At 38.8% G+C, this 26,556-nt stretch overlaps 3 protein-coding genes across 4 annotated transcripts; all 3 read left to right on the plus strand.

Moving 5' to 3' along the window:
- The first annotated feature begins 5,294 nt into the window (after nucleotides 1-5,294).
- LOC116250571 (xyloglucan endotransglucosylase protein 7-like) lies at nucleotides 5,295-6,682 on the plus strand. The gene is made up of 3 exons (XM_031624288.2): nucleotides 5,295-5,655; nucleotides 5,752-5,945; nucleotides 6,083-6,682. The coding sequence occupies exons 1-3, from the start codon at nucleotides 5,389-5,391 to the stop codon at nucleotides 6,462-6,464; spliced, it is 843 nt and encodes a 280-aa protein (XP_031480148.1). The 5' UTR covers nucleotides 5,295-5,388; the 3' UTR covers nucleotides 6,465-6,682.
- A 4,953-nt stretch (nucleotides 6,683-11,635) lies between these two features.
- LOC116250572 (xyloglucan endotransglucosylase/hydrolase protein 22-like) lies at nucleotides 11,636-13,009 on the plus strand. Its single transcript, XM_031624289.2, has 3 exons — nucleotides 11,636-12,023; nucleotides 12,120-12,313; nucleotides 12,421-13,009. The coding sequence occupies exons 1-3, from the start codon at nucleotides 11,757-11,759 to the stop codon at nucleotides 12,800-12,802; spliced, it is 843 nt and encodes a 280-aa protein (XP_031480149.1). The 5' UTR covers nucleotides 11,636-11,756; the 3' UTR covers nucleotides 12,803-13,009.
- Nucleotides 13,010-13,483: 474 nt separating this feature from the next.
- LOC116250573 (chaperone protein dnaJ C76, chloroplastic) lies at nucleotides 13,484-19,108 on the plus strand. Of its 2 annotated transcripts, none has more exons than XM_031624290.2 (7): nucleotides 13,484-13,857; nucleotides 14,245-14,325; nucleotides 15,499-15,539; nucleotides 16,478-16,557; nucleotides 17,011-17,094; nucleotides 18,542-18,653; nucleotides 18,752-19,108. In XM_031624290.2, the coding sequence occupies exons 1-7, from the start codon at nucleotides 13,588-13,590 to the stop codon at nucleotides 18,891-18,893; spliced, it is 810 nt and encodes a 269-aa protein (XP_031480150.1). In that variant the 5' UTR covers nucleotides 13,484-13,587; the 3' UTR covers nucleotides 18,894-19,108. The 2 variants fall into 2 exon arrangements, with proteins under 2 accessions (XP_031480150.1, XP_031480151.1); XM_031624291.2 differs by having other exon boundaries at nucleotides 13,485-13,857; nucleotides 18,545-18,653.
- The last annotated feature ends 7,448 nt before the right edge of the window (nucleotides 19,109-26,556 follow it).

Consider the following 26,556-nt stretch of genomic DNA (forward strand, 5'->3'; position numbering starts at 1 on the left):
CGGTCTTTCTTTCTTTGTTTTTTCAAACTTTCTTTTCCACCAAACACAAAAATTCGGGGGAAAATTTCGACCTAATTGGGCTGAGATAGGTTTCTCTCTTTCTTTGTTTTACTTCTCAAATTAATTTAAATTTGGTTTTAAAATTAAACTGGATCATAAAAGAATCTGCCCTTTTGAAGCACGAACTCACATTTTCAAAGTATTTTTAAATGCAATTTTTTATATTACTTGAAAAGCACTTACCATTTGTGCCGTTGATCTTTTCAGTTAAATCTTAGGTTATTACTAACTTAAATTTAAAATACGACTGTAGCCCAAAAAAAAAAATGTTCCTCGGTTTTTATAGCCCTTTTAAGCTATATTAAACGATATTATTAATCAATCTCTTAACTATTTTTTTCATTGTCGTTAAAAAAAAAAAAAACCCTTAACTGTGTTTGTAAGATAAAGTATTATACATCTCATGTATGCGTTTAGAATTTTCTCTTGCAACACTTTATGTGCATGTGAGGTTCATAAGGGTTGACTAGTTTTCTACATATTAATTACTTTAGTCAATCTAAATTGAAATTAACTTAGCTAATTTGAATCGAGTTCTTTCAATTGGTACATAGCCAATCTCGATACTGAAACCTGCAAACAAGAAAGCATCTGCTCAAGAAAGGAAGATATAACAGCACAACTGTGCCCTAAAGCATTTTAAAATTGTTTTTGCAGTTTTCTAAATATGCTCAAAGATCAATGCATTCATGTCTTAGTATCTAGTTTTTCTATATGCAAACAGAAATGGTAACGATCTAATTTTTTCTTAAGGCCTCTTTTTTTAAACCCGTTTTAATTTAACATCAAAGCATGCGAGAATAACTTTTCAAGCTTTAGTTTCTGAAATTATTAAGCATTGCTACTAACTCACTCTAAACTGTCAGTATTAAACAATAAGTTAAACAAAAATTTGATCTTTCACAAAAAAAACTATAGAGTAGGAAAGTCATTAAATTTCATAAATTACACAATTCAAATCTTCACATGAATTTTTTTTTTTTTTGACACTCATTCAATACTTTTAATTTCTTTTGGCACTTACATGTATAACAATCAAATATGTTAAAACATTTATATATACATTAAACTAATTTTGTGAGATTGGTGTAGGCAACTACCCATACCAGCTACCATGTGGCTAGGTCGTTGCTTAGTTGGCAGTGTGCATGCAGTGCCCCAACACCCAGGGTGCAAAAGGTGTGGGTGTGCTACCAAGTTGAAGGCGGCTCACCACCTATCCAGGCCCCAAAGGGAGGCGGCCTTCGGGCCTCCATTTCGAGGTGTGGTAATTTGGTGGCTGAGTTTTAAAATATCCCAACAAGGGGTTAGAATCAATCTTTGGCTTGCCTCTTAGTATAGCAGTGGACTAGTTGGTTGCAGTTTGAGTATAACTAAGGGATTTAAACAGTTCGGATTCAAGTTACAGTTAGGTTAATTAATTATATGATGTTTAACCTTACTGAGTACGGCGTTTGGGCAGGGACATGTTTGCATCTGACATTTAATTTGAATTCTAATTGGATTTGGGATTTGATGCTTAATATTGGGTTTGGAGTAAGGTGCAAGGCCGCATACCAAAACACATTAATGGTTTTCTTTAACAAGCTAAACCTATGGGATTTGAGTTAAATAATCAGATAATAATCCATTCCCACCTCTAAGTGAACTTTTTATTAATCTGACTTCATCTGACAAGGTAATGACCCGACCTACTTTTCAACTCAGGCTCCTGGTCTCGGTGGATCTCAACCCACCCCTTAGCAGTTTTGGTTTTAACCCGAAAAATGATAGAAACCATGACAATCAATCACTTAAACAAACCGATTTACAAGTCCTTAAAATTTTTTTTATAATCTACAATATGGGACTAAACTTTAAGACGTTACAATCAACTTCCATCAAAACACGTCTGGGTATGTGAGACTTCAGGTCCGAGTGTTGAACCATGTTTTGATACAACTGGAACGACCCGACCTGCTCCCGAACTTGGGATCTCTGGTTTTGCAGATTTCAACATGCTTTCTAACAGTTTTGGTTTCAACGCGAAAAAAAAAAAAACTTGAAACCACAACAACTAATCACTTTAATAAACTCTTTTATAAGTCCTTCAAAATCTCTCACAATCTTCCATACTAAACTAAACTTTGAGGTGTTAAAAGACAATCATAAATCTCAAACTTAGATTCTGATCATGGGAAAGATTGCAGACGAATAACAAAAATTTGGCTCAAGATAACATAGAAATTCAAATACAACTTGGAATTCATACGCAACGCCCCACGCATACGCTGACAAGTGACAACAGCAGGTGTATCCACCAACTTGGGCATTTCTCAATCTCAAATCTAACCCAAACTTTCTTGTGTTAATTGCTTTGCCAAACAAATCATACCAAAAATGGTGAGATATTTGATCAAAATCCAATTCATTGACTTCTTAGAGAAACAAACAAAACAAGTCTAGACACCAGTCCCACCCATCTAGCACCCAAGTAGCTATCTTTTCTCTGCAAGCACTAGGCAGCCATTTTCATATATTCAACATCCTAAGCTTTCCTCCTGTTGAATAGGCCTCTGTTCTTCAACCTTCAGCCGCACAGTAGGCACCAACTCTTTTCATTTCTCTCAAACTCGAAACAACGTCTTCACAAACGATGGCCATTGTAGTGAATGTACATAAATGACGTAAATTTAAGAGAGAAGAAATGGAATAGGAGCGCAGGGAGAACGACGAGCTGAGAATCAAAAGCGCGTCACTATCTGCCAATGCGAGGCCAAGCATCGCCAGTTGCATATAAGAATGAATTCATGGCTAATCAACGTGTGCCACAATTAGTTTCAACAAGCTCATGTGAGGTTTCTCATTTTCCACCTCCACCAAACAAAAAATATTATCATCCAAATATATATATATTGACCAAATTTTTATTTTGCTCTTCATAAAAGTGTTTTGGTTTTGATTTTTTGCATTGAGTAAGTGAAAAATACTCGATCGATATTTAAATTGAACGAGCAATGAGGCTTAACTAAGCTAGTCATTAGCTCTTGCCAAAGGCTTAATTGCCTAATTAATTGGGGTTGCTTAGTAAGAGCGCAATAGATTTAAGTTAACCCATACGTCACTCAGTTCGCTGTCGCCATCTATTAGTTGCATCCTGATTGCATCAACGCACCGTGGCCCCATAGAGGAGGAGCTTGCGTGTGAAATACCCCCCAGCGCAGCGCTTATCCAACTCATGTTTCTTCCACTTTGCCGTTTGGATCTTGAAAAGTAAACGGATTCATTCCTTCATTGATTGATTCATCATTTGACAAATTTAAAAACATTTTTTATTTTAGATAATTGGTAATTAATTTATTTTTTGTGATGTGGGCATCGATCAAGCATTTAAACGTAGCGCAATCAGTATTAAGGTGGTTCACACTCAAATAAGTTTAAGGTTTGAATCTTGTGACCACTCAAGCTCTAATGTGCAACTTCTTTAGATTGCAAACAATACAATTGCAATATGAGAGTTGAAAGATGTACCATAAGTATAACCAGACTATGAAGCAAGCTAGAGCCATGTAAGTATAAAGATATAGCCTTTCAAGTAGTTCTAATATTGTGATCACTACCACGTTTCCATGTGCTACTTACTCAAATTGCAAACAGTAGTAAGTGCAATACTGAGTTAAAAGATATACCGTTAGCGATGCTACAAAACAAGCTATAACCTTAAAAACATAAAAATATGACCTTGGAGGTTTTATGTGGAAAGATGTTTTCTTGAGTAAACATTAAAGACAAGTTAAATGCAAAATATTTGTATACAATTAAACATGTTTGGGCTAATTCTCAAAAGTTAAGCATTTTTTTTCTTTACAATTATTCATTGTATAAGTTTTTTTTTTTTCTTGACAATCATTCATTGTATATGCGATCACAATCAACACCGCGGGGAACTTAAATGAGATTTTGAAATACAATCAATCATCTATTTTCTTCATGGCTACCTAGTGTATCGTTTTATCATATTTTCGTTTTGTTTACGCCCGGTTTAGTAAAGTGGTTTCACGTCAAATCGACACCAGACCATCGCTTGTATGTCAAAGAAAAAAGATGACCGGAAATGACAAGCTGATCGTGTTGGTCAGATTCTTTCTTCATCAACAACTCCTTGCCTGGGATCATCCGGCGCTAAACAACACGTACAGTGAGAAATAATGAATTGTTTGGTCGATCGATCGCTTAACAGGATTCGAGAAGGCTTTTGATGCTTGCAAGTGTGTGAGGAGTTGTATGTTGAGGGCCTGGCTAGAGTTTTATAAGAAAGAAAGGATTTAATGAAATTGATCAGTGAGTTGGCGAAGAAAGCAACACTTGCAGATAAGAACCGATGAGCCTAATTTTAGTTTATTTGCATAGGGAATAACAACCGGGCCCCTTATCACAACAAATAAATGAGGCCCAACCCTTAGTAATGTTTATCTAAACTAGGTGTGCCGTGTATTCTTTTCCTTGCTATTCGTTATGGAATTTCTCTTTCTTCTTCTATTTCTTTTTTTTTTTTCCTACTGCAAGCCTGCAACTAATTATATCGTAGATTAAACAGAGTTGTGTACTATTTAGTTTTGGTTGGTAAAGCCCATTTGACTCTGTCATGGGGAGAGAGAGAGAGAAAGGAAACTCTAGAAAAACTTTAGAATGTCGTTTAAATTCATGCAGTTCAAAAACCACCAGCCATGGATCACCAAATTCTGGTCACTCACTCTCTCTCTCTCTCCCTTCCAACTTTGACTTGGATTGCATTATTCCTGCTCGTGTGGAGAGGGGCGCGGCTGTTACCGGGTCCAGTTACTTTCGTCTTTTATGAAAAGATTTTCTCATTTTTAATTTTTTTGGTCTTCATAAAGGAAAAGGAGTCCTTACTTTTTATGTTCTTAACAAAAAATAATATTTATTTGAGTCTCGAAGAATCTTCCGAGAAGGAGACGATCGATAAAACTTTCCAACCCCTCTAAATATTTAAATATTACAGGTCAAAACGAAACCAAAAAAATTTATTCCAAACATGAAAAAGAAGTGAAAGGGAAGATTGGCCAGTCGGAAGAGTCAGCTAAAGGGGAGAGCGCGTCGGCGTGGCCCTATTAAGTTACAGCCGACGCTAGCTGTCTGCCTCCATGGACACCCTTACTTCGACGTTTCTTCCTTCCCCCGAGATGACTCATCGTCATCCTCCTTCCTTCTTTCCTTACTATAAATACTCCATGTCCACCCTCTTGGAGCACCACACAGCAGCACTGCCCTTTACTAGTTTGAGTTTGAATTCGCTCTTCAATTCCTCCAGCTAGCTCCACCATAAGTATGGCGTCCTTTGGCAAAGTAGCAGCCCTGTTGCTGCTGCTGCTGAGCTTCTGTGGGGCGTCCATGGGCAACTTCTGGACGGACGTCGACATTACGTGGGGCGGTTCACGAGCCGCCATCACCAACAACGGCCAGCAGCTCCAACTGTCCATGGACAGGACCTCCGGCTCCGGCTTTCAGTCCAAGAACGAGTACCTATTCGGCAGGTTCGACATGAAGATAAAGCTCGTCCCCGGCAACTCCGCCGGCACCGTCACCGCCTACTACGTGAGTAGACGCTTTCCTCGGTTGATTCTAAGATGCTATGTCTATTTGTATTGTCTGTTTCTTATAATTAGTTTCTTCTGTGATATAATTGAACAGCTATCCTCTCAAGGGCCTACCCATGACGAGATAGATATGGAGTTCCTGGGCAACGAAACCGGGCAGCCCTACACCCTTCACACCAACGTCTACACGCAGGGGAAGGGCAACAGGGAGCAGCAGTTCCGCCTCTGGTTCGACCCAACCGCCGACTTCCACACTTACACCATCCTCTGGAATCCTCGCCTAGTAATGTGAGTTCAACTCTTCCATCCCTCACCTTATACTGATCATCTCCATTCGATGAATGAAAAATGGCTTCTGCATACCATTCTTGAAGTTGGTACTCATGAATTTCTGTCTGCATATATCGATGGATTGAACGAATCAGGTTCTACGTGGACGGGACTCTGATAAGGATGTTCAGGAACCATGAGTCGGCGGGCGTGGCTTACCCGAGCAGGCAGGCCATGAGGATGTACTCCAGCCTGTGGGACGCCGAGGACTGGGCAACCCAGGGCGGCCGCGTCAAGACCGACTGGTCCAAGGCTCCTTTTGTGGCCACCTTCGGCGACATCGCCATCAACGGCTGCGTCTGGAAGGGCTCCGCCTCTTCCTGCGGCGCTTCCTCTTCCAGTTGGATGAACCAAGCAGCCGCCTCCTCTGACCTACAGAAGATGCAGTGGGTACAGAGGAACTACATGATCTACAACTACTGCAAGGACGTCAACCGATTCCCCCAGGGTCTTCCGGCCGAATGCTCCCTCGCTTGATCCTTCCGCGACATACCAACATAGAAATGTTCCCCCTATATCGTGTATACCCATATTCTTTCATTCGTGCTTGCCATCGATAAGCTTGTCTTTCCCTTCAATTTTTTGCCTGAACGTTTTTCTTCAGGCAATTGCAACAGAGATGTGGAATAAGTACTTCACTTGTATGCATGACATTGTACCATAAGAATAAGAACTTCTCTTATATTTGTTCTCTAGCTAACTTTGATTAACTAAGCTATATATATATATAGTCTTATCTTCAACTTTGGCAGCCACATGTATTTTTCATACCAAATGGTGGTCCATCGTGGGGCGCCATTTCGTATCTTTCGATAAGGAGTACCCCTTGTGCTTAATTTGCATGCTGCATTATTGAGGCCGCAATATTTTAATCAAACATTTGTCAATCATTCAGAAGAACTATAACCAAGTACAAGTCTTCAACCTGTATGTGGAGATAAGCCCTTCACCAGTTCATACATTGTCCGTTAGTGTAGAGACACCAGACCGTGAGATGATGAGTACACGAGGAGGAAGTGCGCTTACGATCGATTTCACGTCATTCAAATTGCTTGAATCTAGGGGGGCCATGCTGTGTGTTTATTTTCTTCTTCAACTGAGCACAAGAGCAGGCAACTACACGTTTTTAGGGTTCTCGGCTGCACTGAGGACTTTGGTAGAGTGTAGTACACTCCTGGGGTGTCAAGATTTTACCGTTTACAATTCTAAAAGAGTAGTACTCACGGGAATGGAACATACGATGTATACTAGCTATGTTACAACCTTTGAAGCAAAAATGATCTTTTCAAAAGCATTATCATAAAAAAAGCAGTACCATACACTGATGTTTAAGTGGCATGGAATTAGATAGACACCTACTATTAAGCCTTGTTTGTTTCACATAGCCGTGACAAAATAAATCATTTTGTGTTGGTCAAACGTAAGAACGAATGTAAGAAAATAAGAGGATCAATAAATGATGCATTAGTTGACAAATAATCTTAGCGAAAGTACTACTCTTCTTCCCCTTTGTCCGCATTCAATTGTAATTTGACTTCAAAATCCAATTACGTGATTTTTTTTTTTTTGGAAATTACGAACAGGGATTGAAGTGGTCTCTCTGTTACTGGCAAGAAAAGAAATGCACTTAAGATCATTAGTGCTGGTCTTAATTGCCAGCACACAATGGGGTTTCGATTCCATAAAACACTGTACATGTGACGGAATGTTTGCAGATATAAATATTGAAGTCCCGCGGATTTCTATTCAGTGATGATATATAGGACCATAACATCAAGTTAATTGCATCTTCTAATACAAACATTTCCTCAAGAAAATTGATTGAATCACGAAATTTTAGAATCAAAATGCTAGATTTTTATTGAATCCCGTTTGTTTAATAATTTCGATTTAATTTAATTAAAAACAGAGTGTTTTTATTCTAAAATAACATGATTCTAGATATATCAAACACCCCCTTAAAGTAGGAAATCTAGATGCTTAAAATTCTTGAAACCCTATTTGAAAAAATTAATACTAGAGTTTTATTAGGTAGTAACTCTATTGCTACTCAGTTACGTAATATATCGGGGCGACAAATTTCATTTAGTGAATAGAACGTCAAGTTTTAGATACGAAACAAACTATTGTATCCCTAGTTTTCGTTATTTATTGGTTCACATCGTCCGACGAAGATCATTAACCAAGAAAAAATAATGCATGCATTTGGTACCTGAGACAAAGTCAGGATAGAAATAGATGAACAAGGCAACTCAATAATCCTTTCGTTAAATTGTAACTGGATTCTGTCTAGCTAATTAGTGAAAATATCTTCTTGTAATCATCCCAGAGATAATACCATAATAATTAGTTCGACTTCGCCAGTAACGAGTGTTAATTAGAAAAACACGGTAATGAATATTCAAACGGAGATTCAACAGCTAAAAGGCTGCTTAGGATATGGCAGCATCAAATGTATTTCATGTAGAAAATTTCATGCTCCAATTGAATATAAATAATCCTGATAAAAGAATGTCCTTTTGATCATGATATTTAATATATGTATAAATAAAGTAGTTTAACTAAGTATCATATATTTTTGTTACAAGTCAAATTCATATGAAAATTTTCAAGCCGGATCCGTGTCGGTGGAAAATGCGTTCAATTTTTTCTAACCATTGACATCCTTAACCAAGTGATGAACATTCAAACCCAATGCACCAAACAACCAATGGATTTTCAATCTTCTTAAATATTCAATCAATTTTTTCTTTCCTTTCTACCAGCTGTACTTCTAGAAAAGGCTGAAACCAAATGCCATTGAATCTCGACTACCCAAAAGTTGGTAGAGACAGAGAAAAGAAACTAAAAATTCATCTGCTTCTCAAATCCCATGCAGAAAGCAAAATTTAAAGGCAGCCACGAATGGAGCAGACAAATATTTCATGATGTCGCCGATGTAACTCCTCTTGTATGTGAACCTGCAGGGCCTTTCAGCCACCAAGCATCCTTCCTTTTCCTTCCCCTCTTCTCCCGTCGAATTCCTTCGAATGGCGCTTTCCGAAAGCTACACAAACCGTCGATGTCGTGATCTAATATTGGATGCAAAGTTGGTGGAGGTGTGATCGAGGGAGGTGAATGGTGATCATGAACAGCAGATTACAGCTCAGAGAATCCAAGAAGGACAGAGAAATCCATGGCGGACTTCAAAGGCGGAACACGCATTCTTCTGTTATTTGAAAGCTCAGGCATGGAAATTACGATCAAGCTAATCAGTAGACGGGCTGGCGTGTAGGATATTTCATACTTGTGGTTGCCTTGTTCTCATCCATCTCCACCAAACTCTGCCTCAAGACAGCCACCGGTTAAGAATATTTGATCACTATGGGCCACAAAATTGAATCATTTCATGAAGGGACCCGCATTTGGAGAAAGTTTTTGGGCCTTTTATCATATGAAAAGAAAGGAAGCGAGCTCAATCTCAATATATATGCTCCCCTGAAACTCAGATCATCATCGGTTGATCAAAGTAAAACAAAATATGTATATTGCTCAGATCATTGGAGTTTAATCTCGATTTGCTAGGGCTTTGTTATTGTACGGCACCATTAAATTTGTAACAACAGACCCATTTTTATCTTGGTTTGGTAGATCCCAACCTACTCTGGTAGTTTCAGTTTCAATTTCAAAAAAGCTAGGAACTAAAATAATCATCTATTCAATAACATTTATCCACCATACCAAACTAAATTCTTGAAGTGTTACAAAATTAATGTCAACAATACAATATTTCTTCTCTTTTAACGCAACAAGCAAATCGATATAACGAGTTCCTTTCCAAAAAATGTCACTTTCGGTGTCATGATCAGATCCCACACATACATTTTTAACGATATGTGCAGGATTCATCGTTGTACATGAGCTTGCTTGAGCAGCCGTGCTTCTCTAGTGTTTATTTCATTAATTCTTTTAGCAATTTGCAAGGCCATCATCGAACAGCTAGATGACGAAATATTTAATAATCTAACAGAATATGTGGTCCCTATATATATATAAAATAAGGAAATGAATTCCATTTCTGAGATTCACCAATCTTAAGATGGAGAAACTAGTATCAAATTAAATGAGACTTGTTGAAACCAGTATATATATGTGATGTCTTGAGCTTATTAATCTAAAAGTATTTGGAGTACACGATTGAATATACACCGTAGAAATTTGTTCTTTGAGAAAAGTCCGATAGTCATGTGAGGAAAATTTTACCCAAATGTTACTTGATTTCTAAAGTTGTGCAGAACTTTCGCCACCGATCACATCGCACTTTTGAGAAATTTGCACTCGGGTTTTGGATTTCGATGTGTCGAAAACAACACTTGCCAAGATCGGCCTCAATCGATTTGAATCCACTGATACGAACCAAATTGATGGCAAAGTAATTTGACTTACAAGTGAATATAATTATCATGTATCTATTTATCATTATCTTTTAATGTTTAAGTGCTTCTAATTTTTCAGTTATATTGGTTCATCTCATTTTCTTCAAATTGTAATATAATAATATTTTTAATTTCTCAGATACTGAACCGGAAGCCTGACCAAACCGATTCAATCTAATGAGTTGACCGAGCCAGTGGCTCGCACTATGGCGTCGGATCGGGAACTGGACGGTGGAGTAAGGGTTCGGCCGGATTTCGTATTTGACCGGGTCTGCGTAGCCCTGGTTGACTATGGAAGCAGGAGTCTAAGTCTACCTTTCTTGGTCAACAACAATGAGTCCGATTCTCATATCCAAAACCTCCCAGTCATGAACCATTTGTAAAAGCACAAAAAGCAATACACAAGCAGTAAGCAGAAAATTACAAAAAAATGTTTTTTTTTTAGGTGGGCACATCGATTCCCACACAGTCACACACGAGCTGTTTTATTATCATTTACAAGTTTTTATAATGATTGAGTTGTTCTTTTCACATTGTTATTTATCAATATATATATACACAAGTTGAGTAATTGGATGGCTAAGATTGAATATAAAAGCGAGGAGTTATTTATAAAAAGCTGTCCAACTAATTTGTATATCACATATTCACATTTTCTAAACTAATTATATATTGTATTTTTTTAATAAACAAAGTAATTAAGATAAGAGCATCCTGCTCACTGGTTTGACAAAACAAAGGTCGACACCAATGGCTTGAGGCCGTGGAACCGTTTCTCCGAAATGTGCTACAAAAACTCAGAGCTAAACGCAATTAATGAAGTTTAGGCAATCACCTGCTATGTACATTTAAAAAGAAAAAACAATTGAAATTTCTATCTTGGCATTTTTTTACTTTTTGTTTTTGTTTTTTCTTATTCTTTTAAAGCAAAATGAATATTAATATTAATGTACTTGAGCTATTGAAGGTAAGAGGGTGACCTAACTTTTGAAACCCACGATTTTTATATATACATTAATATTATGCTGCGCAGGCTCAAACCGGAGGAAGAAAATTTTAAAAAGCCTTGATGGCGTCGATGGACGTGTTTACGCGATAGCGGAAGAGCGCGTGGTCCCCACGACAGCTTACGCCTAACTGGCTCCCCACGCTTGCCCGCGCGCTTCTTTCTTCCACTGAGCGATATCACGCTATGGTGTCATCTGTGGTGGCTATAAATACGTGGCCTCCTCCGTTCACCATCCCATCGATGCCCCTCACTCTCGACGCTTGGACTTTAGTTTGATCATCATCATCATCAAGCGAGATCGAGAGAGAGCTCCTCTTCTTCTAGCTAGCTAGATCCACCATAAGTATGGTGTCCTCTCGCAGAGTGGCGGCCCTGGTGCTCCTGTTGGTGAGCTTTTGCGGCGCATCCATGGCCAATTTCTGGACGGATGTCGACATTACGTGGGGCGGGCCACGAGCCGCCATCACCAACAACGGCCAGCAGCTCCGGCTGTCCATGGACAGGACCTCCGGCTCTGGCTTCCAATCCAAGAGCGAGTACCTCTTCGGCAGGTTCGACATGAAGATAAAGCTCGTCCCCGGCAACTCCGCCGGCACCGTCACCGCCTACTACGTGAGTAGACGCTTTCCTCAGTTGATTTTAAGATGCTATTTCCACTTGTATTGCCTGTTTCTTATAATTAGTTTCTTCTCCAATATAATTGAACAGCTATCCTCCCAAGGACCTACCCATGACGAGATAGATATGGAGTTCCTGGGCAACGAAACCGGGCAGCCCTACACCCTTCACACCAACGTCTACACGCAGGGGAAGGGAAACAGGGAGCAGCAGTTCCGCCTCTGGTTCGACCCAACCGCCGCCTTCCACACCTACACCATCCTCTGGAATCCTCGCCAAATAATGTGAGTTCAACTCTTCCGCCCCTTACTTCATACTGATGATCTCCATGCAAGGAATGAAAAATGGGTTCTGCATGTTTCTGATCATATCGATGGATTGAATGGATTAGGTTCTACGTGGACGGGACTCTGATAAGGATGTTCAGGAACCACGAGTCGTCGGGCGTGGCTTACCCGAGCAGGCAGGCGATGAGGATGTACTCCAGCCTGTGGGACGCCGAGGACTGGGCAACCCAGGGTGGCCGCGTCAAGACCGACTGGTCCAAGGCTCCTTTTGTCGCCACCTTCGGCGACATCGTCATCAACGGCTGCGTTTGGAAGGGCTCCGCCTCTTCCTGCGGCGCTTCCTCTTCCAGTTGGATGAACCAAGCAGCCGCCTCCTCTGACCTACAGAAGATGCGGTGGGTGCAGAGAAACTACATGATCTACAACTACTGCAAGGACGTCAACCGATTCCCCCAGGGTCTTCCGCGCGAGTGCTCCCTCGCTTGAGTAGTACTCCAGTGCCTGCGGCCTTCATCATGGACGTTTCATTCTTTCTCGTGATCGAGCTTGTTCATTTATTTTTCTATTTCTTGTTTGGCCAACAATAAAAATGTGAAGACGATGCTCGAATTCTACGAGCAACCTTGTATTACCTAATAAAATTGTATGCACTTCCATGTGATAATTATTCTTTCATTTTCATTAAAATATATATATGTATTATACATTATATTTATATTGATATATAAAAAGTAATCCTTCCCTTGTAATATATTTAAATGCGTCTCCGGGCGCAAAAGAAAGTTGAGTCGATGAGGAAAAAGTAATTCTTTTCTTATAAAATATCATTCAATTTTCCTATATATATACCGTGTATGTCCAACATTATTTAATTTTCTTGTCCACCATTAAAAAGTGACAGTTAAGCATATATAAAAGTGAAACCGGAACCAATTTTCATCAATTTAAACACCTTGAAAATTAGTTTTGCATGCAAGCAACTAGCCTTAACCAATGCATCTGAGCTGAGATCGCCAGTGTTTAAGAATTTGTTTCTGAATACACGAATTCATTTGTCATAAGAAAAAGCGTGGACCGTCATTTGGTGATATGATACGAATGGGTGGGGATAATCGTAATTCCTGGCTTTAGATTTGGGTGCGACAAATCGGTTTCTTTGGGTTTATACTTTCCTATTCAAGTAATATGTGATTGGATGAATTCCAATTCTCAAGCATTGGCGCTCCCGCGGGTGAGATTGAGGGAAGGGTTTCATCCAAGAGGATCAGCCGATGGAAGTGGCGGTGCGGTGCTTACGGCCCCACCACCATGGCCGCGACACCGGTTTCGGTGGAGCTCTGGTTGGGCTTAGTCGCCGTCGTCCTCCTCCTTCCTCCGCTGGGCTTTTCCGCGTTGGACGAAGAGGAGGTACTGTGAAATGCAGCAGCAGCAGAGATGAAATCGGGAGCGAAGAGTGGCTGGCCAAGGCTTCGCCATATGAGGTGCTTGGCGTGGATGAATTGTGCACCCTCGACCAGCTCAAGGCAGCCTTCCGCGCCAGGGTACGATTTCGTCGTCGTCGTCATGACTCATGCCTAAGGAACGACTTAGGATACTCGCTTACTCTTTATTAGATCAGTGAGAGTCCCTTCCCTAGCTCTTCGTATAAGAAGAAGTAGTTCAAAGTTTCTCCGTTCTTTTCTTTTTGATGAGGTCCGGTTGATTGGTTCTCTTGATAATCTTGCACGGCCTTCTTTTCCTGTGTTCTTTTAACTCGATTAGTTTTGCTCGTTTAGCAGTTTCGTTTCGAGTCTTTTGCTTCCGTCGCGGAGTGGTCGTTGTTTTACCGGCGGTGCCCCGGGGGTGGGGGCGAGGCAGGGAGAAGGGGGGATAACTTTCTATATGCCTTGCTTGGTGTTTTCGGTTTTGAGACGCCGTCCTGTTGATAGGTGAAGGAGTTCCATCCGGACGTCTGCCGAGATGCCGGTGCTTCCGAGGCCATTATTCGTCGGGTGATCCAAGCGTATCAGGTGATCTCGATGTGATTTATTAGAGGCTTACGATCTAAAATATAAAAGTGCAAGCTTCAATGGTAGTTTACTTTTCTCGGAATAGTTTGTTTTATTTTGAGTTCAACATGTATCTTTACTTCTTTCTAGCCATAAACTTATAAATATGCGCTTGGTTGTTGCTGACGTGAGAACTACTTTGGGCGCTTCTATGCTTTTGTGATTAGTATTGTAAGCAATGACTCTGATTCTTATCAGCCTGGAAATGAATGTGGATTATGACTTATCAATCTTTAGCTCTTTAGATGCAACATTGGTCATGTGGAAATTAGTTATGTTCGATTAGATTAAACATTTTGACCTTCTACTGCATGTTCGAAAGCTAGGTTGTTTGGCAAGTGCTAGAATTTGCCTAAGTTGACCATATGTATTCTCGTGGAACGTTGACTGCTATTGGTCTAATCGAATGTTTCGGCAAACTTGCAACGCTCTATACATATCAATGAGGTTCTTGCGGATTTGGAGCTGATGCATTTGTATTATAGGGCGAACTATTGTTAAGATGCAGAAAACGGTACTGCTAATTTTTGTTTCAATGGGACATAGACATTTGTAGGCACTTTCAATATCCAACGTCACCGAAAAAGAGTAAACCCGACTTTTGGATTTATTTTTTTCTTGTGCATTTGAAGGGATTGGTTTTGATTTTTCATTATAAATGACACATTTATCTGAGTTATCTGCAGATATATGTTCTTTGTCTATTATGCTCTGAGGGTATGTGATACTTTGGGAATCATCTAAGCGCAGTGCGCTAGAAGCACCACTCAACCTGTTCATGTACTCCTGATTATATTGTTTAATTTTACAATTCCTTTTTTCCTTACCTAAAGTCCAATGTCAAGCGAAGTTGAAAAAAGAAAAGAGATGTGTTTCAAGTAAATATTTGTTTATCACATGTTGATAAGCCTTTTTTTTCTAAGATTTGCCAAGAAAAATGGCAATTGGATCATTGTTTCATTAAATTTTCAATCAGATCCATCTAAAATCATGCTAAATTTTAATTCGTTGAATGAGGTAAGTAAATATACTGCTTGATGAGCTGGTGATACTCATCTGATGTTGTCATGTTCATCTGTTCTCATATGGTCAAATTTGTACTGTCTCAGAATGCTAGGTTTGCTTGAACTGCAGGTGCTGTCTAATACTGATGGCAGGGGCCAAATGATTGAAAGGTACATGCACTATGCTTTCTTTTCTCCACCAAAAAAAAAAAAAAAAAAAAGCAAATTCCTGATTGGGTAGTCTTTGAGGTATGAGTCTAATGTGCATCATTGGGGCTATTTTTCTTTTTGAACTTAGCAAAGTATCATGTGACAAGGTTTTAGAAACCCGTTGACTTGGAACTTGACTCGGAGTGGATCAGTGACTCTCTTTGGTTTTAGCAACTTCATTTTTCACATAAAATGTATCTATGTATAATTAATACTGCATTTAATTTGTTAAAACATTGTTATATTACCTATAATATGTATCATTATGTATGTGTATGGACTCAGTTAAACCATCCTTTGACTGGACTGAACAAATCTTGTCAACTTCCAGGTTCTTCCATTTTTTGAGAGGTTCAGGACTGAATCATTGAGCCAACCGAGTCAACTTGGTTAACATCAGCTGAATTTTTGCTTGATAAACCAAACATAGATTTTTGCACGTTCTCTTGCCTTCTTTGTCATTTTTCTTCTCTTGTATTTGGCTATTTTTATGAAAGATGCTAGCTTATGAAAATCAAGGTTTTGTTTTTCACATTGCAAGCTCTAGTGTTCTTCAGCCATTATATTGTTTTATTGTAGGTGTAATATGCAAATCCAGTTTGTGTTTGCACTGAGTTTAACTTTTAGTTTTAGTGTCATGAATTACACGTGTGTCTTGAGTTGCATTGGATTCAAGTTGTCTTGTTCAGTAGCTTGCCTGATTAGGAAGTAGGGTTTTAAGCTGCTACTCTATTAAGTCCACTTGGGGGTTATTTTCATCAGGCCGGCTCTTTCGAATGATATTGAATTTTACTTGCATAATTGAGAATTGAGATTGCACATATAAGTTTATACCGAACATGTCCTGCTATCCACCTGGTTTTTGCCTCTGAGCCTATCCTCACATGTTTGTGGTTTAGGGAATGCACAGATCCATTTGAAGAGCCAGAATGTGAGGCATTTGATATTTTTGTTGACGAGACTCGTTGTATTGGAAGAGGTGCCTACTCTGATCTCCTCCAAATTTAGAGTTTCCAGATTTCAATGTATGGTCCATTTTCTTGTTACATGAGAATTGTGGCATCTTTTTGCCTAAGAACTATTAGAAGTATACCTGTATGGTGTAAGATAAAAGAAAGGTAGTCAAAGAATATTCACATACAAGGAAGAAGCTCCACATTGATAGTGCAGTGGAGTTGTGCACCTTGTTTTCTTCTTCTACTCATGGCGACATGCTCCTAACATAAAATCCATTAGCACTTAAAGGTGTAAACATAAGAACATTATGAAGAGGAAAACATTATCAGCATTTTGCTTCCTAGATTTGCTGTCAAACCAGGTATCCCAGTTTTAAGATTCTTGACTTCACTTATTCTTCCTTGTGGTCCTTACATTCTATAAATTTTTAGTTGTATGTTGTTAGAAATAAGGGCAATGTTTCTTTCTCCTGCAGGATGCCCATATTCGTGTGTAAAGAGAGCACCACATGCTTTTTCATTTAATCCTATGACTGGAGCAGCATGTGCATCTTCCCAAGGTTAGACAATTATTTGTTGGGTGCCACTGAAGTATGTCAGTTATTTCTTTGAATGCCGGGACACATTGGTGGCTTCATTTTGACATGTTAATATCTCGGTTTACGAGTGAAAAGGTATGGATGTGTGGTTTTACTACTTGATAGATTCAGGAATATTTATCTTTCTGTATTAGGATAGTCATGTAATTATTGTTTAAGAATTAAGATGCAATTCATTTTGCTGTTTTTTTTTTCTTAACACCAAACTGAGACATCCATAAACTGTGCCAGCGGCTGCTGAAGCCAGTTAGCAATTCAGCAACTGAATGGCCATCTCATCTCGTCCATATTATGGAGGAAGCCCTCAGCTACAACCCAACGCCAAGTCTTGTGGATTTATCAATAAGCTAGTTCTTTGAAATTGCATTTGCAACCGCTATTCACTACATACACCAAAGAGTTGAGCATCTTGTCACTCTTGCTCAACAACCTGACATGTATGAATTATAAATTGACTGATCTAGATCCACCACAAGGTAAACCAATCATTCCAATGGTCTATCGTAATCAAGCAACATGACATGATGTTCCTGTGTTGTTTAAATCACTGTGTAAATGTCACCTGGTTGTTGTTACATTTCTTTGGAACATCCCCAGCATGGGTGTTCTTGCTGCCAACCTCCTGCTGCCGGAGGGAATAGAAAAATCTTTGAGGAACCATAAGAATGAGGTCTCAAAATTAGCCAATCTCAGAAAAGTAGTTGGTATGTTGCTCAAGTGATCACATGATAGGGATCTGCCATTTCAGGACTTTTGAGTCTTAATTTAAAAGTTATGCAACTTCAAGATTTCAAATCATGCTGCATGTTAAAGTGACTTCAATTGGCTAGCAGGAAAGTGTCATGATTTGTGAAGGCATTGATTTCCAGTCCCATGATGATGAGGCTGATTCATTAATGGAGTTGTTAGCTGAGTCATTGCATTCGATGCATTCAAAGAACACTGACTTGCTTTATGGATTTATGAGAGCTTAGTTGGAAAATCTTGTCAAAGTAATGCTGCAGGTTAAAATGCTTTGAAGTTTTAAATATATGCAAAACCCTGGTTGATTGTGTTTTAACTTTTATCTACGATTTCCTCTGGTTTTAATGCTTTTTGTTTTTTGCTGAAATAGTCGACTATAATTTTTTTAGCATGGTTTATAACAAACTTTTCATCTTGAAGATGCTGTATTCTAAATGATTATTTCCAGCCGCAAGAGCAGCTATTAACAAAAAACAATTAGTTTACAGTATGATGGTCGGAATTATTTGTGCATTTTCTTCCTCAAAGAAAGTTGTTTGATATCTATACCATCATGATCATGAACATGTAAAAGTTATTGATGCTGGCTTTATTTTTCAGTAATCTTGTGTATTTTCTATTCTTTCTCCAAGTAACTATAGGCGCTATGCTGCTGGTATTGTAGCAGGACATGGTGACGACTATCTAGTTCAGCTGGCAGTTGGCCAGTGCCCAAGGAACTGCATATATTACGTCTCACCTTTGCAGAGGGTTATTCTAGAGGAGATACTCAGCAGGTCATTTGTCTTTCTGACATAAAAAGCGGATTCATAAAAATAAAACTTTCATATTATCTATAGTCATAACTCTTTTCTTCTTTCAAATGTTCCTATAGCATTCTGAACTCTCCATATGCTACACCCGAGGTCAATTCGCTGGATTCTCTGCTTGCTAAAGCGAAGTTTGAAAACAATAGGCATCGGAAGCCAAAAAGACCTGCTATTAAGAATTTTACACAGTTTGTTGATTGGTTCTAAGTTGTAATATTTTGGGATGAATGGCTCTGTAATGATGAAATACTACTATCTGGAAATTCTGTAATTCTTTTGGTTTTTTCTTTGCTCAACTCGCCCTTGTGGTTGTCTCATACAGTGCGCCTACAGTTGGGCCCTTGGATCAGTAGAACATGCCGAGCGTAGAGATCTACATTTTTCACACTTTTGATAAATAAAATTGGTAGTATGTTTTTGGATATTCACGTACTTTGCAGGATCCACATCTGCACAGGAATAGCTACTCTGCTATTTAATCAAGTTTTGTATTGTGGAAGGAGTACAATCTTCAAGTCGAGGGGCCGTATGAGCGTAATTGGGCCATTGTAGTGCTTTCCAGGCTTCACAATGCTTTTGATGTGTGCCAAGTGACACTGGATATGATTCAAAGAAGGCTGTCTTTGACCCACTTCGCCACCGTGCAGCTTTCTAGGCTCCATTCTTGTGCCAAGTGATCGCCCCTTGCTACAAAAGGGAGTTTTCGTTTGGGATTGCTAGACGCGTCTTGTAGGTTTTGAGTTTGGAGTCTCTTGAACGAACAACTTGGTATTGAGGCAGAGCATCTATGTATGCAATCAGCTTCGTTTTAGTTAAGCATAGTCGCACTCTATCCTTGTGTACTTGTTCAATTGGAAGTTCTTATAATAACATGAAGTGTTAAGTTCTGCATTTTTGTTGTTTAGATGACACGCAGAACTTTATTAGAATTATAAAGCTAGCTTAAGAGTGAGAACAAGTTTTGTGGAGAAGAATGGTGACTGCTTCCCCTGTCTTGGGTCCTTGTCTGCAGGTGGACTCGCGCGTACTCCACTAGCTTACCATGGAGCAGAACTGTTTGACGTACAACTTTCTTTTTTTCTATGGATTTTATTGGCGTAAAAGGCCGACTCGACCAGCAGAGCGTCCGGGTCACTCCGTTGCTGGGATTGGTGGATATATCAATGGCCACTTCCTTTGTCCTGTTTTTCCTTGTTATTTTCGAGTCATTGGTCACTGCAAAGACGGTCGGGAAGCAATCATGCTTGCTAAGAAAAGACAAGCCAATGCCATTTTCATAATATCAATAAATGGCTTGAACATGGTTGACCACTTCTCTTTTGTTTTTCTTCCCCTTCATCAATAAAAGGAAACACTTGGCCTTTGCCCATCCAAGCAGTTGACAACCCAGTTTTTCTTAGAAAACTTTTTGCAGCAGAACCCGTATCAGTGAAGAGAATAGAATTGGGTTCGACAACAGAAAACTTCAACCACAATCTGCATCCAGACAATATCATGTTGCGCGAAGAGTTTAGTGAAATGCACTAGATACAAGGGAAAAGAAGTAGACAACACAAAGCCCATTAACTCCAGAGGTTTCCCGTCTACCACAATTGGACAAATAACGAAACCTTTGCCTTACATCCATCTACAGGATTCTGGTCCTAAGGCTGCAAAAGCTAGGCGGTAGATTAGCTTAAGTACACGGAGAATCATATTTCATATTCAAACCATAATGTGTGACCAAAATTGACATCCTCTAACCACATCTGTCTCATTTGCAAAGCCTAGTTTATCAGCAACCAAGGTAGGATGTGAGACTAACTAATTTATAAAGGGAACAGAGAGTTGGGTGCTGACCACCACTTACATGCAGCGTTAGCAACATGAAAAAATTGACGACAAACGTGCCATGCGGGAAAAAAATGCATTATTGAAGGATAAATTTTTCTGCCGTTGAATCTCAATTTCTTCGATCTCAGCAGAAATTCCAAGAACTTCAAGCTCAAGTTATTTAGTTCGTGGCACAACAGCTTATTGATGTAGGTTACATTACATTTAATTTGATGTAATGAGTTCTATTTGTTCAACTTTATTTTGGATAGAACTAACATGTTTTCTTAATGTTGATTGCAAACATTCTGACACCACCAAACTTTCTACAATTTTCACCTCGTGATGACAATACCATGAGAGCATAATTATGTTTATGTTTTTGTAACTTTGAACTACCAGTAATATAAGTTCAAGCATTTGTTATACATATATGTTTGGTTTATGAAGATTTAATTGTAATGTTTGTTTTGTTTGATACATGAAAAATGTAAGCATATATTTTTATATGTATATTTGATTTTCCAAAAAAAATATATCCTACGCAGATTAGAAAGAAAAAAATTAGAACACTTTCATTGACACGTAAATTTGGGTCGGTGATGGTTAATGTCCACATTTAGTGGACGTCGGTTAAAATTTTACCAACATCCAGGACAAGGGTCAGTATAAAGGTTTACGACGTTTATTTAGATGTCGAAAAGAACGGACTATTGTCGACACACTTAGATGTCGGTAAAAAACAATGTTACCTACGTGTCTTGCGTATACACCGATGCGCTAGCATTGTGTCAATGACTAGCATTGTGTCGGTAACAATTTTTACCGACACTATCTTCACCTACGATAAAAGGAAAGGTCGGTAAAACCTTTACCCGATGCGTTGCTACGTTTCATCGACATGTTTTGACTATCGGTAATTCGTACATTTTTTTGTAGTGCATAAGTGAGACACATTAAGAACTATTAACTGAATCAACCATAAAAGAATCAAGCTGCTCTTGATTGATTGAATCAAGCTCCAATATGCATGAGCACATCATACTATTGGCAGATTAAAACCGTAAGGTTGTGTTAGATCATCGTAGATCTCAAATCAGCGCAGATCTCAAGTCCAACACCTCTCCCTCCCAGTAGATCTCAGATCCATGATTTTTACACTACAACATAGATTTCGATCCAGGAATGGGGTGGTGCTGAAATCCACAGTTTGATAAAAGTGTGGATTTTTAGATTTCAAATCACCTCAGATCTAAGGTTCGTAAGGAGTCCAATGCAACCTAACTGATATTTGTTAATGCCTCGAAATAATGGGACCAGAGTTTCCCACATGGGCAGCTAGAAGCAAGCTCCCCATCGAAGATAGAGATTGGAGAACCACTTGAGGAAGGGATTATAGGAGAGAGCATCCGGTATCTCAGCAGCCCCACAACTTAAACCAGTTGTTATCTCATGTTTTTGGAAAGCGAAAAACAAAAGATTAACTAAAGCATGTTCTAGATTAATGTGCATGAGTATGCACCAGAAACCCGAAAAATCTCCCAGCTGCAATACTAATATAACAGTTAAGAAGGAAATGCAAGACGACAACAGTTGCTACATATATTGGATGTTTTCAAGCAGCAAGTTGTGCCTTAGGCAATCACAATGTCAAATGAGTCTATGATTGAAGGCAACATAATTCTTTGGTAGGTCCTAAACTGTCCCCTTTCCATGACTTCTGCCAAAAAGAAAACGATAAAATTATTGAGTGCACTAATTGACCAATCATAATGCTATCTTTTATTTCCTTCCATAGCTGTTTTCAACCTGATCTTCCCGTAATTGGAACAAGAAGATTGTTCAGGATTAATGTAGAGAGCAAGCCATTGTGGGATGAAACTCAATAAAGTTGCGTCTAGGAATATTTGGACAGGCGACTCCAAATTCTTTGAAAAATATTAGAACACAATATGAGTTGCATGGACCACTTTGTACTACTTGGATTATGTATATAATAGCTGCATTGACGAGAGGAAGAACGACAAATCAATAGAAATCATGTCAAATTAAGAAAATAAGGACATTTTTCGTATGCCAAAGGGTTCTAGCACACTAGGCGGCAAGGCCGTCCACTTTATAAAGGGACTTGTGTTCGAATCCTGGGGTAGTTGTTGTCACGCCTTAGTGTGTTCCTCCTCTGGACCATAATAGGTTCCGAAGCAAGCTTTATAAACCCTAGGGAGGTGAGTACATGGAAGGTGAGTGCAGTTGTCTTTCTTAATGGTCAAGGACAAGGGTGGTGGAATGAACAAAAAAAGAGTACATGGAAGGAGAGTGCAGTTGTCTCTCTTAATGGTCAACGGCAAGGGTGGTGGAATGAACAAAAAAAGAAAGAGGACATTTCATGTAAGGGTATCCTTGGTTAAATTCATGTAAGGGTATCCTTGGTTAAATCTTAAACAGAGTCTTAACATTCCGATTTTCTCATGCAACCTTACTTTTGGTGATAAATGCCCAAAAGAGATGCCGTAGATTGAATTCACATTGAAATACATGAAAATTTATACTCCCCAACATTGTTATTTTAAGATGACAACAAGAATAAAGATACAACAGCTTCTTTATACTAAATGATGTTTTATGGAGTTGAAGTGCAAGTAGCAGAAATGGTGACCCTTTATTTGGCAATTGTCATTAAAAATGAGACTCAATGCAATTAAGTCGAACGTAAAAAATCTGCGATTCTCGTATTTGATATATTATGGATAGAAGCTGGCAGTCCATCCAATGGATATTTCCCGAGAAAAAATTCAGATAATTAGTGATGAAAAAGAAAGAGCCTATGACAACATTGACAAGCCATACTTGGCTGATCTGACAACTATGTAGATGTAGAACTTTCAATAGCATCTACGTCCCACTTGAATTCGACTACTTGCAATTTTATATATATATAAACTTTTCGGCAAGCCAGGACAAAGCAATTAATGGATTTCAGTTCCATCAGACACTTCCACCCTCATCCACTCAAATATTGGATCAAAATTTATCCGTGTCAATTAACTAACAAATAATTAGGTAGCTAATGTGTAACGAAACTGGCTTGATTATATAATCATCGAGTCCGGTTAGCCAGCAAAACTCAAGCATATGAGGCAGGTGCATCTCGTGGAAGTTGCAAATTGGCAATTTGTCATAATGAAGTTTCAAACCTATGTTAACTGTTCATACTTATTGAAGAGGGAAACCGCGAAGAGGCCGAAGCCCTCCTCCCCCATCTCCTAGGGATCAAGGTTACTTCGGGACAAATTATTGTTACTTCCTTCAACTCCAGAGTAGCATCCGTCACTATTAGCAGTCAAGAAAAATAACACACTGATACCAGACTTCCACTGGTCTGCCTAATCAGCTATGCTATGAGGTCACACTACGCTATGCTAGGTTCCTCTATACAAATGTCCACTGCATGGTGGAAGGCGAAACTCTCAACGTAAAATTTTTCTTAATTTCGTCAACAGAGCTATTCAATGTGCCAAGGTAACTCATGAAAGATACAAGTAGGACCGCTTGTTTGAAACTTACTTGTTCTCATCGAATAGCGTACTTTTACAGAGAGGTCTGCCATATTGTGCAGTCACTAACAGGGCCCCTTAGTCAAGTGGGACAGGGACATCACTCGAACATTATGATAAATGATGAGATGCCCATGAAAGCCGATGCCTATTGGACTGCAGGATTCTACCAATTACTTCGCTTGTCTCTTGTTGCTAAGGAGTCTGGCCACAATACATAGAAATGGTTAGTTAGGAGAGGTATGAGATAGGCTTAATCTTGAGGACGTGTTATCTATCTTTATTAGCATGTATACATCTATAACTTGGTCTCAGCTTCCTCAACAAATCTTGCTTATCAGATATACATTTGAGTTTGAAACTTGGCAAATGAAAGTTCAAAAATATGAAGACAACGACCTGTCAGTGAACATCTTGATTGGAGATCTCTTGGGATAATCATCATAGGAAGCCCATCCATCCTCCATTCGTTCCACGATTTATCGCTTATCTAGATAACTTCATACAAGCTACCCTCTTCTTTGTCGCGCTGAACTTATTGAGTTCTTCGTCGGCCGACAGCTGAAAGCTGCTTTGCCTGATCAGCATGTGTTCTTTGAATCTGTACAGGAAACAGCGGCCGGTAGGACAGACAACTACTTTTCACTGGCGGATCCAGCAGCAATAATGAAGCCAAAGGTATTATTCACTACAGTCAGATCAACTTGGAAATTATTTTCGAAAGGGATCGTTCCCATACGTACACGCGCTCAAGTGGGTTGGTTCAAATCCTTCAAATTGAAGGAGGTATAGAATTCAATATGTTCTTTGCTGCTGATGCCTGCAAGCACCAAAATAGAAGACGTTCTCTATGAAGGTTTAGAATTCAATACGTTATTTGCTGCTGTAATGCCAAAGCAATAGACGACACACACTCTAGAGATGAGGGTACTGGCCACAGTGTCCCGTATCGTTCACACTGTGATCTCCTCATGTTATAAATGGAACAGAAAACATAGAAATTAAATTCTCTGCATGCTCAGACTATGGTCTCCTCATGTTAGAATGGAACAATAAACTTTCTCAGTGAGAAGCAAGGTTGGGTGCCACTTGCCAGAGATTTCTCCACTTGGGTGCAGCCAGAATAGGGTGAGGCAGACTTGCCTTACCTCAGTCCACCAGATTCAGTTCTTTCCTTTGTCATTCAAAAGAAAAAGTAAGTTTTGGCTTATCTCTTTGTTCACTTCCATACTCCACATGTCCCGACGCTATGTTTTCCATATGCATTTTAGAAATTGAGTTTAATTATATATAGATATATATCTGGGACCCTGCAATCCGAAAAAGGCAAGGTATGCACCCAATAATTTTGACAGCTTTTCTCCATCGAATGAATATTTTAATGCATATGGAATTTTCATCATTTATTTGAAAACAGATTCCTATTAGATTGTCAATTATATAGTATAACAGCTAGCCATGCTGTGAACACACATGCTTTAAGATCTTGGTGGACATTTTAAGCAATTTCGCAAATTTGAGGCTTCTTGAGATAAGGCCATGCAAAATTCCTATTAAATTCAAGACTCCAAGGAGCTTTTGGAGTTTTGAGAAGGTGAAAAAGGAAGAGAGCTTGTACATGCCGCCTAACAGAAGGTGAATTTTCATCTTTTACATGGAGATCTTTCTTGAAGCATGTTCTTTCTTTTTTTTTTTGGTTTAGAGAAAGAGAGATGCTTTCTTTTTATATTTCTTTTCTAGGTGTCTTTTTGTGATTGTTTCTTTGGAGCGCGTCTAGACATTGTTTTCCACATACAGCATTTAATAAGAATCTACATAGTACAATCCTAAACATATGTTACAAAAATACCATGTTCTTATTATGGAAGTCGTTCCCATATAAATTATGACAAAACAATAGTTAATTGTTGGATATATGAACCTATAGAATCACATCATATTTCCTGAAATAAGTTCATATATAGTGTTTTGAAACATCTAGTGTTTTAAGAACACAAAATTCTTTTTATCAAAACATCCGCTTAAAGTTTTTTCCTCATTTAGATTGAAAAGGTAACAGTGAATCTTGCTTCACTTTCGCTTGTGGACTTCGGTACTAACACATAATCGAACCACATATATTTGTCATTTTGCCTTCGCGCAATTTGCACTTGATGTATTTTCGGTATTTTTTTGTGAGATTGGTTAAATGAGCCAATGTATGGGCTACCCAACATTTTATATATATATATATATATATATATATATATATATATATATATATATATATATCTATACATATATTATACACAGAGGGATTTGGTGTATCCTACAATTTTTATGACATGGACTGAAAGTTATGTCTAAAATTACCCAACATGGATTTAGATTTGAGCGTTCGAGAGCTCACCATTAGCCCATCCATATCATCTATTTCCTTTCTGCTAGACATAATAACAGTACTTTAGGTGAAGAGGAGGTTAATCTCGCTGCTTCTTATGCCTTGAGGTGATTTCGCTACTATG

This window comes from Nymphaea colorata, chromosome 3 (assembly GCF_008831285.2).
Source record: "Nymphaea colorata isolate Beijing-Zhang1983 chromosome 3, ASM883128v2, whole genome shotgun sequence".
In the NCBI taxonomy this organism is placed as follows: Eukaryota; Viridiplantae; Streptophyta; class Magnoliopsida; order Nymphaeales; family Nymphaeaceae; genus Nymphaea; species Nymphaea colorata.

What these genes read in the sequence shown, in the direction of transcription:
- LOC116250571 (XM_031624288.2), top strand. Translation starts at nt 5,389, where the DNA reads ATGGCGTCCTTTGGCAAAGTAGCAGCCCTGTTGCTGCTGCTGCTGAGC. An exon ending in GCACCGTCACCGCCTACTAC is followed by an intron (nt 5,656 to 5,751) that starts GTGAGTAGACGC and finishes ATAATTGAACAG; the next exon opens with CTATCCTCTCAAGGGCCTAC. An exon ending in TGGAATCCTCGCCTAGTAAT is followed by an intron (nt 5,946 to 6,082) that starts GTGAGTTCAACT and finishes TGAACGAATCAG; the next exon opens with GTTCTACGTGGACGGGACTC.
- LOC116250572 (XM_031624289.2), top strand. Translation starts at nt 11,757, where the DNA reads ATGGTGTCCTCTCGCAGAGTGGCGGCCCTGGTGCTCCTGTTGGTGAGC. An exon ending in GCACCGTCACCGCCTACTAC is followed by an intron (nt 12,024 to 12,119) that starts GTGAGTAGACGC and finishes ATAATTGAACAG; the next exon opens with CTATCCTCCCAAGGACCTAC. An exon ending in TGGAATCCTCGCCAAATAAT is followed by an intron (nt 12,314 to 12,420) that starts GTGAGTTCAACT and finishes TGAATGGATTAG; the next exon opens with GTTCTACGTGGACGGGACTC.
- LOC116250573 (XM_031624290.2), top strand. Translation starts at nt 13,588, where the DNA reads ATGGAAGTGGCGGTGCGGTGCTTACGGCCCCACCACCATGGCCGCGAC. An exon ending in AGGGGCCAAATGATTGAAAG is followed by an intron (nt 15,540 to 16,477) that starts GTACATGCACTA and finishes TTTGTGGTTTAG; the next exon opens with GGAATGCACAGATCCATTTG. An exon ending in AGCATGTGCATCTTCCCAAG is followed by an intron (nt 17,095 to 18,541) that starts GTTAGACAATTA and finishes CTGGTATTGTAG; the next exon opens with CAGGACATGGTGACGACTAT.